At 46.8% G+C, this 12514-nt stretch overlaps 1 protein-coding gene and 1 long non-coding RNA gene across 10 annotated transcripts in view; one reads left to right on the top strand and one right to left on the bottom strand.

Moving 5' to 3' along the window:
* Positions 1–12514, bottom strand: part of LOC310743135 — a 252921-nt gene that overhangs the window by 14396 nt on the left and 226011 nt on the right. Inside the window, exon 1 of one of the 8 annotated variants that reach the window (XR_014538795.1) lies at positions 627–1482. The exons of 6 other annotated variants lie outside the window; for them this stretch is intronic. This is a non-coding gene — a long non-coding RNA (uncharacterized lncRNA). Of the gene's footprint in view, positions 1–626; positions 1483–12514 lie in introns of those variants that run through there. One more of the 8 variants, XR_014538796.1, reaches the window with a different exon arrangement.
* Positions 4054–12514, top strand: part of PFKFB3 (6-phosphofructo-2-kinase/fructose-2,6-biphosphatase 3) — a 69736-nt gene continuing 61275 nt past the window's right edge. Inside the window, exon 1 of one of the 2 annotated variants that reach the window (XM_083572807.1) lies at positions 4054–4396. In XM_083572807.1, coding sequence (XP_083428933.1) covers positions 4381–4396 — 16 coding nt within the window. In that variant the 5' untranslated portion in view covers positions 4054–4380. The remainder of the gene's footprint in view (positions 4397–12514) is intronic. The other variant, XM_083572815.1, reaches the window with a different exon arrangement.

The following is a 12514-nucleotide window of genomic DNA, read 5'->3' as shown; positions in this document are numbered from 1 at the left end:
CTTCTTCCGCCATTTCATCCAGCGGATTCATGGGACAGCCCATAATATCTTGTGCTGTATTCACCACCCTCTGTAGGCACTTCCTATCAGATGATGTCAAACCAGCGTACCACACCGTGATGCATTATGAAAGGACACTTTCTGTTGTGGACCGGTAGAAGGAGATCATCAAATGTTGATTGACATCATTCTTCCGCAATACTCTGAGGAGATGGAGTCTCTGTTGGGCTTTCTTAACCACCTGGGTTGTATTTATTTTCCACCATTGAGATATTTGAAGATGGCTATCATATCTCCTGACGCCTCCTCTTTTTCAGGCTAAACATACCCAGCTCTTTCAACCATTTCTCATAAGTTCGGGTTTCCAGACCCTTGATCATCTTGGTCACCCTCCTCTGCACACCTTCCAGCTTGTCAACATCCTTCTTAAATTGTGATGTCCAGAACTGGACTCAGTACTCCAGGTGTGGTCTGGCCAAGGCAGAATAGAGTGGGACTATTACTTCTCTTGGACGCGGGTGGCGCTATGGGTTAAACCACAGAACCTAGGACTTGCCGATCAGAAGGTCGGCGGTTCGAATCCCCGCGACGGGGTGAGCTCCCGTTGGTCGGTCCCTTCTGCTAACCTAGCAGTACGAAAGCACATCAAAGTGCAAGTAGATAAATAGGTACCACTCCGGTGGGAAGGTAAATGGCGTTTCCGTGCGCTGCTCTGGTTCGCCAGAAGCGGCTTAGTCATGCTGGCCACATGACCCGGAATCTGTACGCCGGCTCCCTTGGCCAATAAAGCGAGATGAGTGCCGCAACCCGAGTCAGCCACGACTGGACCTAATGGTCAGGGGTCCCTTTACGTATTACTTCCCTTGGCATACTTCCCTGCTGTCATAAGGCTAGTACACCATTGGTTCATCTCTTTTCCTTAGCCCCAAGTGAGCTGATATGTGTCCGTGCTCCCCTGAGAAAGGCAGTTCTGCATTTTGCTTTGGAGCAAAGATTCTGGAAACTGGAGGGTTTTTCCCCCCTACCCACACTCATATCCCAGGACAGTGACAAAATTCCTTCTTAGCTATGATCTCATGTGCCTTCTGCTTGGCATGCCCAGTTGAAGAGTTCCAGTATTCCTCCAGCCTCTTCCTCTCCTAATCACTTTAGAAGCCAAGATCGCATTATGATCTTCCCAGAAGAGAATACAGTGATAATAATAAAATCCCATAAGGAAATTAAAATGCACTCTCACTAATGAATTAGGAAAACGAGATGACGGCAGCTTTGCGTTCAGAGCCAGAAATCTCTGCCTGCATTTTTATTGAAAGCCAATTAAATAAATTATGCGGGTCTGCCATAGGAAGGATTCCTTGAATTGTGAGTACTTGGAGAGATTTACACAGATGCAATAGGCAGCCTTATAACCAAGTGTACCAAACCTGCTGTTCTCCAGGTATTTTGAACCACAACTCATTCATCCCACCTGGCATGGCTGAAGGGCACTAGGTGAAGGCTGTACTATATCATCTATCTATCTATCTATCTATCTATCTATCTATCTATCTATCTATCTAATCTATCTATCTATCATCTATCTATCTATCTATCTATCTATCTATCTATCTATCTAATTTTAAAAATGTGATCCATTGTTTTGTGCCCAAAAAAAACCATTTTAACGAATTAGCAGAAATGAAGCTAACTGAGCACATTTGCTTACATTTTACGTAGTTTTCCCTGTTTCAGGGACAAAAGGCCATGCCGGATACTGAGGAACATTTTTTGACTTTACAGAAGGTTACCTTGTGCTTCCTACATAATGTTGATAATATCTGAACCTGGAAGACCATGTGGGAAGGGCCAGCAACGTGGTTACTTAACTGCACCAGAGTTCACACCCTTGGATAAGAAAGGCACATTCCGTGCAGAAGCACTTGTGTGCAGAGGGTTGACAAACAGCTCTTCAGATGGGGTGCTGCGTGCACAATAAAGTCCAGCTTCTGCGATGTTTCCTTTTGCTTTTACAATATCTCTCCCAGGGAATCAGAACTGTGTAGAGTTGGAAGGGACCCCGAGGATCATCTAGTCCAACCCCCTGCAATGCAGGAATCTTCGGTGCATCTTGAACCCATGACCCTAAGATTAAAGAGTCTCATGCTGAGCTACAGCCTCTTTCCCCTTCTTGAACCCAAGGGATGAGAAGTGGTTTGGGAAAATACACCAGGAACAAGGGGGAAAGAAATATTGACATCGGGATCTGCTGCCCCGGTAGATCCTGCTGCCTGAGGTGGTTGCCTCATCTTGCCTCATGGGTGGGCCGGAACTGGGTAAGGCTATCCAATGGTTAGTAGCCACGTTGGCTATGCCCTGCAACCACTGTTGGATGCAGAAGGCTTCTGAATTCTAGTTGCTGGGAATTGCAATTCGGGACAATGGGCTCAGGTCCCGCTGGTGGGCTTCCCTTGAGAACCTAGTTAGTCATTGTGAGAACAGGATCCTGGACAAGACAGGCCTTTGTCCTGATCCACATTGGAAGACTGACCTTGGCTCCCAGTACGTTTCCAAGCACAATTCAATGTGTTGCTGCTGACCTTTAAGGCCCTAAAACGGCTTCGGCCCAGTATACCTGAAGGAGTGTCTCCACCCCCATCGTTCAGCCCGGACACTGAGGTCCAGCACTGAGGGCCTTCTGGCAGTTCCCTCACTGCGAGAAATGAGGCTACAGGGAACCGGGCCGAGGGCCTTCTCGGTTGTGGCACCTATCCTCTGGAACACGCTCCCATCAAATGTCAAGGAGTTAAAAAACTTTCAGAAGACATCTGAAGGCAGCCCTGTGCAGTCATGCCTCATGTTACATTTGCTTCATGTTACGTTCTTTCAGGTTATGTCCTGTGGCGGCCCGGAAGTAACGGAAAGGATTACTTCCAGGTTTCGCCGCTTGCGCATGCGCAGAAGTGCCAAATCGCGTCACGCACCTGCGTAGATACGGCGCTTCAGGTTGCGCTCTTTTCATGTTGCGAATGGGCCTCCGGAACGGATCCTGTTCGCAACCAGAGGTACCACTGTATAGGGAAGTTTTTAATGTTTTCTTATGTTTCTGTATAAATATGCTGGAAGCTGCCCAGAGTGGCTGGGGCGACCTAGTCAGATGGATGGGGGTACTAATTATTATTATTATTATTATTATTATTATTATTATTATTATTATTACAGTGGTACCTTGGGTTACATATACTTCAGGTTACAGATGCTTCAGGTTACACACTCCACTAAGCCAGAAATAGTGCTTCAAGTTAAGAACTTTGCTTCAGGATGAGAACAGAAATCGTGCTCTGGCGGCGCAGCAGCAGCAGGAGGCCTCATTAGCTAAAGTGGTGCCTCAGGTTAGGAACAGTTTCAGGTTAAGAACGGACCTCCGGAACGAATTAAGTTCTTAACCTGAGGTACCACTGTACTTATTATTATTATTCAGCAGTCAGGCTCTTCTAATGTCCTTATTTTGAGTTGATTGATTATATATTTGAAATATAATATAAATGAATCCCAAAGTGGCTCACAGACAATAAAAAATAATAACATGCTAGTACTTAATGGAACATCACAAATACAGCCTGAACCATGCAGAATAGTCAACAAATCACCACCGAAACAATGACAATCTATAAAACTCTGTGAACGGAGCAATAGTTGAAAAATACAGTGGTACCTCGGGTTACATATACTTCAGGTTACAGACTCCGCTAACCCAGAAATATTACCTCGGGTTAAGAACTTTGCTCCAGGATGAGAACAGAAATCGTGCTCCAGCAGCACGGCGGCAGCAGGAGGCCCCATTAGCTAAAGTGGTGCTTCAGGTTAAGAACAGTTTCAGGTTAAGAAGAGACCACCGGAACGAATTAAGTATTTAACCCGAGGTACCACTGTAACCCAAGCAACACAAAGCAAAAGTCGTTATTATTATTATTATTATTTATTAGAGAAATGCAATAATCTCAAATGCTTGGGCAAATAAAATACGGTTTGGGCCTCGCTCCCTTTGCAAACGTTTTCAGAGCCCATCGCTGACGCCTGGATGCTGCATCTGCGAGCTCGGAGCCAGCTTAGCATCCCAGCAAACTGCAGGGCTGGGAGGCGAAGGGTTAAGCGGCGCTCTGCGGGCTGCATCCTGCAAACCCGGCTTCCTCCTTTTGCAAATCGACGGTGGTGACGCTGCCGGGAGGAATTGACCAAATTTGTCCGTTTCCTTCCTTATTGCACCAATTTCCAGGCAGCAAGGGAGAGAGAGGCAGAGAGAGCTGGAAACCCCGGGATAAGCGAGACCCTGCAGTTAGAGAACCAGCTGCTTTGCCCACGCCTAACTTTCTGCAAGAGGGGGGCTAAGCATCATCTGCAGCGATGCCCTTCCGGAAAGGTAAGCGCTTTGGGGTGTTGTTCGTTCCTCCTCTCTCATCTTCAAGGCGGAGCTTCCCGGTCCAGGCCTCCGAGGGTGGGCTTGCTCGCTTTCGGTTTTACCTTGCAGCACTCAGAGCAAGAGTCAAGATGCTCAAGGCTCCGCGTGGCTTATCTCTCCCCGGATCGGGTGCAATTCGTACCTTGACACTCAGGTCAACGGCTTGGATTCTCGCCCAGGTGGTTAATCTGCACCTGGGCTGCACCACGTTAGGCTCCAGGTACGGAGGGGGCGAGTGTGCCACGTGACTTGCATGGTACCCCCCCCACCCGTTGCAGGGATGATTCCCTGCACGTAGAAAAGTAGAACCTCAGGAATCAGCCCAAAGTATACCTTCCCTCCCTGACAGGTGGGATTTTGAATGCATTTTTCATCATCTACAGTATTTCATGAAATGTCTGTGACCCCTGATTCTGGTGTGTGTCTCTCTGTGTGTGTGTAAACAACAACTTAAAGCTGCTTGCAAAAAAAGAAAAGAAAAAGAAAATAAAGTGATGGAGGCAAAATTAACCATAATATAAAACTTTAAGACAGTTAAAACAACAGTTGACAGTTCTGTTAGTTTGATTCTATGAAGTGGTGCAGTCCAAAGTGGAGGTTTGCCACTGAAAGCTAGATCTTTGTTGAATAAGGAATATCCCTGTTTGACTACTGGTTTCCTGTGCTTGTAATGGCTGCTTGCCGTCAATGAAGGTTTCCCCCCCCCTTTTTTTAGAGATGATTGCGTATGGTGGATGTAGCACAACCTGTTTTTCATTCTGGATTTATGTTGATGCGACCTCACCTGGGACCTGCGGGTGTAGGGTGGCTGATAAACTTGATAATAAATTTGATGGTGATGGGACTTCACAACCCAGCCCTGTGTCCTATTGTCCACATGGCATCTGAAGCAGCTCACAGTACATGTGTGTGGGGCGCATGTGGCTGCGATGCACACTGAAGGGCGTGTTATGAGAACCCCTCTACTGGCTTGCAGGACGTTATCGGCTGGCGTTCCTTCTGCTGAAGCATTTTCCCAAATGAATTCGCTCCATTTCAGAAGCCCAAGAGGGTTTTAGCCCTTGGCGCGTGATCTACGGGCCAATTTTCTGAGTGGCGTATGAAGCATACATGAGAAACTATCTCTCTCGGGTGGGGTGGGGGTACATGGTATCCCATTGAGTCCGCGTAGCCAAGAACACGTTGCAAACCACTCTTGGGGCCGTCACTTATGCTGCAACCCGGATATCCAATGAAATAAAAAATTCAAGGTGGCGCTGTGGGTTAAACTACAGAGCCTACGACTTGCCGATCAGAAGGTTGGTGGTTCGAATCTCCGCGACGGGGTGAGCTCCCGTTGCTTGGTCCCTGCTCCTGCCAACCTAGCAGTTCGAAAGCACACCAAAAAGTGCAAGTAGATAAATAGGTACCGCTCCAGCCGGAAGCTAAACGGCGTTTCCGTGTGCTGCTCTGGTGCGCCAGAAGTGGCTTAGTCATGCTGGCCACATGACCCGGAAGCTGTACGCCGGCTCCCTCGGCCAGTAAAGCGAGATGAGCGCCGCAACCCCAGAGTCGGCCACGACTGGACCTACTGGTCAGGGGTCCCTTTATATATATATATATGTAATAAATGTTCATAAATGTACAAAGCGAACACGCACATAAATATATAAACCACATGTCTGAAGCAGCACAGGAAAACAGCCCTGAAACCATTTTGACTCCCAAACTGACCAAATGATTTCTCTGCAAGCTCAAGGAAAATGGAAAAGCCTCCCCATTGTCTTTTCCTGCACAAATCCCATCTTAAGGGTATGCCTGTGTATGAATAGGGTGAGCCTGTGACCTGGCTCAGGAACTAAGTATTTGTCATTACAAAAGACTGGCCAGGCTCCCCAGGGTATCCAATCAAGTAAGCATTAACAGGTAACCTGCCAGACAGGAGGTAAACAAGGCACTCAGATTTCTGTTGTAGACCGCCCTTTCTGTGATGTAGGTATGATGTGTCTGGGGGGTGGTCTTGAGCTACACCCCTTCTGTGATGTATGTATGATGTTTCTAGGGGTGATCTTGGACTCCAGGGTGGGCAATTTAAAATGTTTATATAAGGGCGGGCATACCTTGGTTCAGAGTCCTCCTCCTGCGTGTGAGGGGAGCACCCTGTTGCAACAGATCAATAAAGATCAGGCTTACTAGCTGCTTTGCTTGTCAGTATTCTCTGGTTGGCCTCTGTTCTTTTCTCTGACCGATGGAGAACCTGCAAAGGACTCTATAAGGGCTCTTGTGTCCCCCATAAGGGAATAAGGGCAGATTTTCATTTATTACACCACCCAAGGCTATTCTAAAATGTTCCAATCTAGTATGTAACCGCCGGTGGAATGTCATGGACCGGTTGGACGCAGAGGAACCAGCTGGGGAACCCCCAAGGCGAGAAGGCTCAGAGCCTGGACAGTGGTGGTGGAACAATGATGAGTGGTGAATGAGAGAAGACTTGGGGGAAGAAGTGTCAAGGCTTGGTGTTGTTTAATCGTTTAGTCATGTCCGACTCTTTGTGACCCCCTGGACCAGAGCACGCCAGGCACTCCTGTCTTCCACTGCCTCCCGCAGTTTGGTCAGACTCATGTTTGTAGCTTCGAGAACACTGTCCAGCCATCTCATCCTCTGTCGTCCCCTTCTCCTTGTGCCCTCCATCTTTCCCAACATCAGGGTCTTTTCCGGGGAGTCTTCTCTTCTCATGAGATGGCCAAAGTATTGGAGCCTCAGCTTCAGGATCTGTCCTTCCAGTGAGCACTCAGGGCTGATTTCCTTCAGAATGGATAGGTTTGATCTTCTCGCAGTCCATGGGACTCTCAAGAGTCTCCTCCAGCACCAGAATTCAAAAGCATCCATTCTTCGGCGATCAGCCTTCTTTATGGTCCAGCTCTCACTTCCATACATCACTACTGGGAAAACCATAGCTTTAACTATACGGACCTTTGTTGGCAAGGTGATGTCTCTGGTGATGTCAAGGCTTAGTGAGCCAGAAGAAGCTGGGGCAGGAAACAAGGCCAAGAGGCTGAGATGAGTCTGGCTGGTGAGTAGCCACAGGTGTTTCCCCCTCCTGCTGCAACAAGCTCTCCTGCCCGCTTGTCTCCCAGAACCAACAGAGGTCTGAAAAGGGCGGATGAGAAGTTAGCTTCACGCAGGCGCAGTCTCAGATTGCTTGGGGGGGGGGGAAACACTGGAGAAGAGGGGACTTGGGCAGCTCTGGGGAGGCAGGGACCTTCAGTCTCAGCAACTGATTCATGGGGGCAAGACCTGCCAAAGATGAGGTGCTGCGCTCATCAGGCCTGACACCCCTGTGCAGATCCTGATTTTGCTAATAAAGAGTTAACTCCAAATTGCTCGGTGTGATTCATTGCTGGCTCGCTGCTGTCATGGAAGCTGGTCTATAAGGACAAACGAGGTACAGTTCCACCAACTCTATTATAGAGTTTTATTTATTTATTAATGTTTTTATGTTACATCGGTAAACATTATCATATTACATTACAAGGCTTCTTATAATATAATTTTCAGCATGTATACAAAGTTTATATACCTAAAGGGGAAAACATCAAGGACAAAAAACTATTCCAAAATCATATACAGTGAATGTACTCTTTCTTTACATTTTATCTTATACATTCCTATATTAATATGTACCCTTGGTCTTATTTCTCAACTCAGTCTCTCCCCAATGTCAATCGAATGCTAGCATAGATAGCAAACCTTTACTGTGTATTTTTGAACATACATCTTATATCTATCCCACTTTCCCATAATTTTTTGTTTTGAATTGCCTCTCAGGCAATTTTGTCAACAATTTCAGCATTTCAGCATTCAGCTGAAATTCACCATTTCAGCAAATTCTTGTAGCTTGTTATGCCAAGCCATTATTGTTCCCACCAACTCTCAGTGTGCCTCCTGTCAGTCCTCACCTGCTGTCACCCAACCAACTCCCCACCCAACCTCTCCATTTCAAACCGGATGGGGACCTCATATACAACCTGACTTTGGCGCATTCCTCTGTGATGACACCAAGTGCGATTGCGAACTGCGCCTGAGGCTTGTGCATGAGATGAGATTATAGGAAGGTGGGAGATTATCCTCCGAATAGAGCAGTATAGAAGGTGTAAAACTGGAATTACTATCCGAGGGAAAGTACAACGGACCCGAGGAATACCTGAGCTACCCCGTAGGCCTGTTTCTGTGTGCAATTCGAAGCGGGGAATGTGGAGTCAGCTTTGGTGGAATGTATTTTTCCACAACCTGAATTGTGAAAACCAGAATTTCCTCTGGGAAAAGAACAGGGCGTTTCGTTTACGTAGCTGGAATTAGGAAAGTTTTTATTGTGTTTGTGTGTGTGTCTATGGCGTCAGCTTCCATATCGGTTGTGTTGGGAAAGGGGAAACTACTGCTGGAAAGCCTGAATTCCCTTTTTTTGGCATAATTTTTTTGGAAAAGCATATTACCTGAAGGCAAGAAGTACATGTCACGCAGTACAAGCAAGAATTGTTTAAGCTGGAGCATTGTCCGTATAGACGAAGGTCATAGAACAATAACCATGTTTAAACAACACAGAGAACAGAGGAAACTGATTATACTGGATACTTGATAAGAATGTATTTTGACTATTTGATTTGTGATAATACTGCCTCAAAATCCATAAGGAGAAAGCGGAGGTAAAATTATTGGGCAGGAAAGCCCTTCAGAAATTGTGTGCAAGAATTATAAGGCCCTGAGGGAAACAATTTTTAATTTTAAACTTTATTCCTAAGTGAGGGAGGGAGACAACAAACTTGCCAATGTTAATAGAAGTACAAATCATTAAGGTTTTTGGACTCAGGGAACTGAAATAATCTTTAAGAGGTCTGACTTCAAAAATACTGATTTGGCTAAAAAAACTGCCGATACTTTGGGGTTGGTTCTTAGGCTGCAATCTGAACCCAGCTTTACCTGGAAGTAAGTTCCATTGACTTCAATAGGACTTACTTCTGAGTAGACATGGTTAGGATTGCACTGTTTTTGGCTAAGGCACTGAGGATGGAATATAATACAAGAGGGGAAAAACAGCTTTCACAAAAGGGGCATGGTGAGGAATAATTTTCAGACTTGGCCTCAAGGACAAAGCAGAAATACAACCCTAATAACCTAGATGACAAAGCAGAAATATAACCTGAATAACTCAAGAGCTACCAAAACAAGACATAAAACAGACGGTATTCTCCAAAAAGCTCCCAGAGTCATGTAAGCAGAAAATGATTCTGATTTCAGATGCTAAGGAAGGCTTGACATTTATAGATAATCTACAAAATGACTCTGAAGGAAGAAGGAGCTCAGAAGGACGGCAAATACCCAGCAGGTTTCCAGAGGGTTCAGAACCAGTCAGTCAGTCCTGCGAGACAAATTCAGGTAGCATCTAAAACCAGCCACCTGGCACACCTGCCCCACTTTAGACAACAAAACCAGCTGTTTGTGTGAGGCCTGTGCGTGTAACATTTAGTGTGTGGACTCTCAGACGCAGTGTTAGAAACTCAGATTTATATGCTAGGCGCCAAATGGCTCCTTAAACGAAGGTTGCAGTCGCCAGAACGGAAAGTCTACTTGCCATTTTGTGAAAAGTCTTATTTTTCAAATGACGGACTGACTGTGATTCCTGCTCAGTTCAACATCGAGCCAGTTCTGATGACAACCTTGAGCTAGGTTAAAAGTTCTGAGAACGTCAAGAAGAAAAGTCACTTGATCCAGGGACAGTCCACAGATATACAATCATACCTCGGGTTACAGACGCTTCAGGTTGCGTATTTTTGGGTTACGGACGCACCGAAACCCAGAAGTACCGGAACGGGTTACTTCCAGGTTTCAGTGCTTGCGCATGCACAGATACACTAAATCGTGCTTTGTGCATGCGCAGAAGCGCCGAATTGCAACCCAAGCATGCGCAGATGCGGCACTGCGGGTTGCAAACGTGCCACGGATCACGTTCGCAACCCGAGGGTCCACTGTAATGGCCTCTTTTCCCCAGTGGTGACACATGGATCATTCACAAACATAAGAACAACCTTCACAACTGTGAGCAGGCCAGTGGGACGGGGTAAGCAAAGACAAGCGACAACAATTAATTATAACGTCGCCCACTGCTCCTGTTCGGGCTGCACAGAGAAAGCAATTGTTGTGCCAGAAATTCATTCCAATTGTACAGATAAAAATATAACTGATATGTATTAGTGTGTGAAAACAGTCAAGATCGAAAGATCCCCAGGGAAGCACCTCCAGAGGGTGGAGATGTGAGACCCCCAGGCATCTTCACTTGGTTGCAAGTGGCCGATAGTCAGGTGGTTTAGTGGAGAATTCTGCATGGCAGCGGGTTGGACTAGATGACTCTCGGGTCCCTTCGAACGCTACAGTTCTATGATTCATCCTTCACCTGCTGGCCAACATAAAGGTAAAGACTCTGGGGTGGCGGCGCTCATCTTGCTTTATTGGCCAAGGGAGCCGGCGTACAGCTTCTGGGTCATGTGGCCAGCAGGACTAAGCCGCTTCTGGCGAACCAGAGCAGCGCACGGAAACTCCGTTTACCTTCCCGCTGAAGTGGTACCTATTTATCTACTTGTACTGGTGTGCTTTCGAATTGCTAGGTTGGCAGGAGCAGGGACTGAGCAACGGGAGCTCACCCCGTTGCAGGGATTCGAACCGCCGACCTTCTGATCGGCAAGCCCTAGGCGCCACCCGCGTCCCTGCCTGCCAACTTACTTATAGCCAATTTGATGGAGGGGGGTTGACTCTGCCTGTCTTCGGCCATGGCTGTCAATGTTTCCCTTTTTTTAAAGGGAAATTCCCTTCTTCCGAATAGAATTCCTCGCAAGAAAAGGGGAAAGTTGACAGCTATGGTCTTTGGCTCTGCCCCAACCTACTGCTGGTCTCCCTGCTTTCCCCCCTACCAATTCCAGAGGGTACCAGCCATCGCTTAGCATAGCCTCTTATTTTCCTGTATCAGTTGCTGGACCATACATGGGGAACCTCCAGACATTGCTGAACCACGCCTCCCATCAGTCCCGGCCATTGACTGTTAAATAGTGGGTAGACATAGCAGACGACGCAGCAATTTCTCCAAAGCAGCTCTTTATTTGTAAGCTGGAACAGAACTGAATTGAAGGGTTGAGCTAGCCTGCTTATATAGAGCTCAAGTACAACATAACTGTAACAACTTTCTGTAACTATCCAATCACTGAATGTCACTTTCGATCCCTTATTTGCATATGTGGACCTGAACTATCTACAGTATCCCCCTGCTGGCCCAGGGTGAGAAGTTCAGTACATAACATTGACCATGCCTGGTGGGCTGATGGGAGTTGTAGTTCAGCAACACCTGGAGACCAAAGGTTCCCCAATCAGGACTGAAAGGACCATGCTCTCCCTTGACTTTGGAGAGCTTCTTCGCTTAGATAATGTGCACAAAAGAAGCTAATTCTCTTTTTCTTTTTCTTTCCCCTCCTCTTCCACCTTTGAGTGCCACCGCCAGCTATTAATGGAACTTGCTTTTATCTAAATCTAGACATGCATCTGATGACTCAGGATGCCTGGATTTCCCATTTCTGGACAGGATCCAGTCACGTTGATGGGAAAATCACACTGCTTTAAGAGCGAGCTGGTGTAGCTTCCCATGTGCCTTGTTCTTGTAGAGACTCACTCAGTCACCTGCGTGATCACATGCATTTTCAGCATATAAAGTGATTTGCTCATGATTGTCAACATTTTGCAGAGTACCGTCCACTCTCCAAAATTAAAGTGTACTGTCTCCTCCTGATTACACCCTTGCTGACCCTCCTGTACGATAAAACATCAAACATTTAAAATTCCTTAAACAGGGCTGCCTTCAGATGTCTTCTAAAAGTCAGGTAGTTGTTTATTTCCTTGACATCTGATGGGAGGGTGTTCCACAGGGCAGGTGCCACTACCGAGAAGGCCCTCAGCCTGGTTCCCTGTAACCTCACTTCTCGCAGTGAGGGAACCGCCAGAAGGCCCTCGGAGCTGGATCTCAGTGTCCGGGCTGAACGATGGGACTGGAGACGCTCCTTC

Source organism: Podarcis filfolensis (genome assembly GCF_964270895.1).
Source record: "Podarcis filfolensis genome assembly, chromosome: 10".
Lineage (NCBI taxonomy): Eukaryota > Metazoa > Chordata > Lepidosauria > Squamata > Lacertidae > Podarcis > Podarcis filfolensis.
The sequence above is the reverse complement of the archived record's forward strand: the minus strand, read 5'-3'. Positions and strand labels throughout refer to the sequence as shown.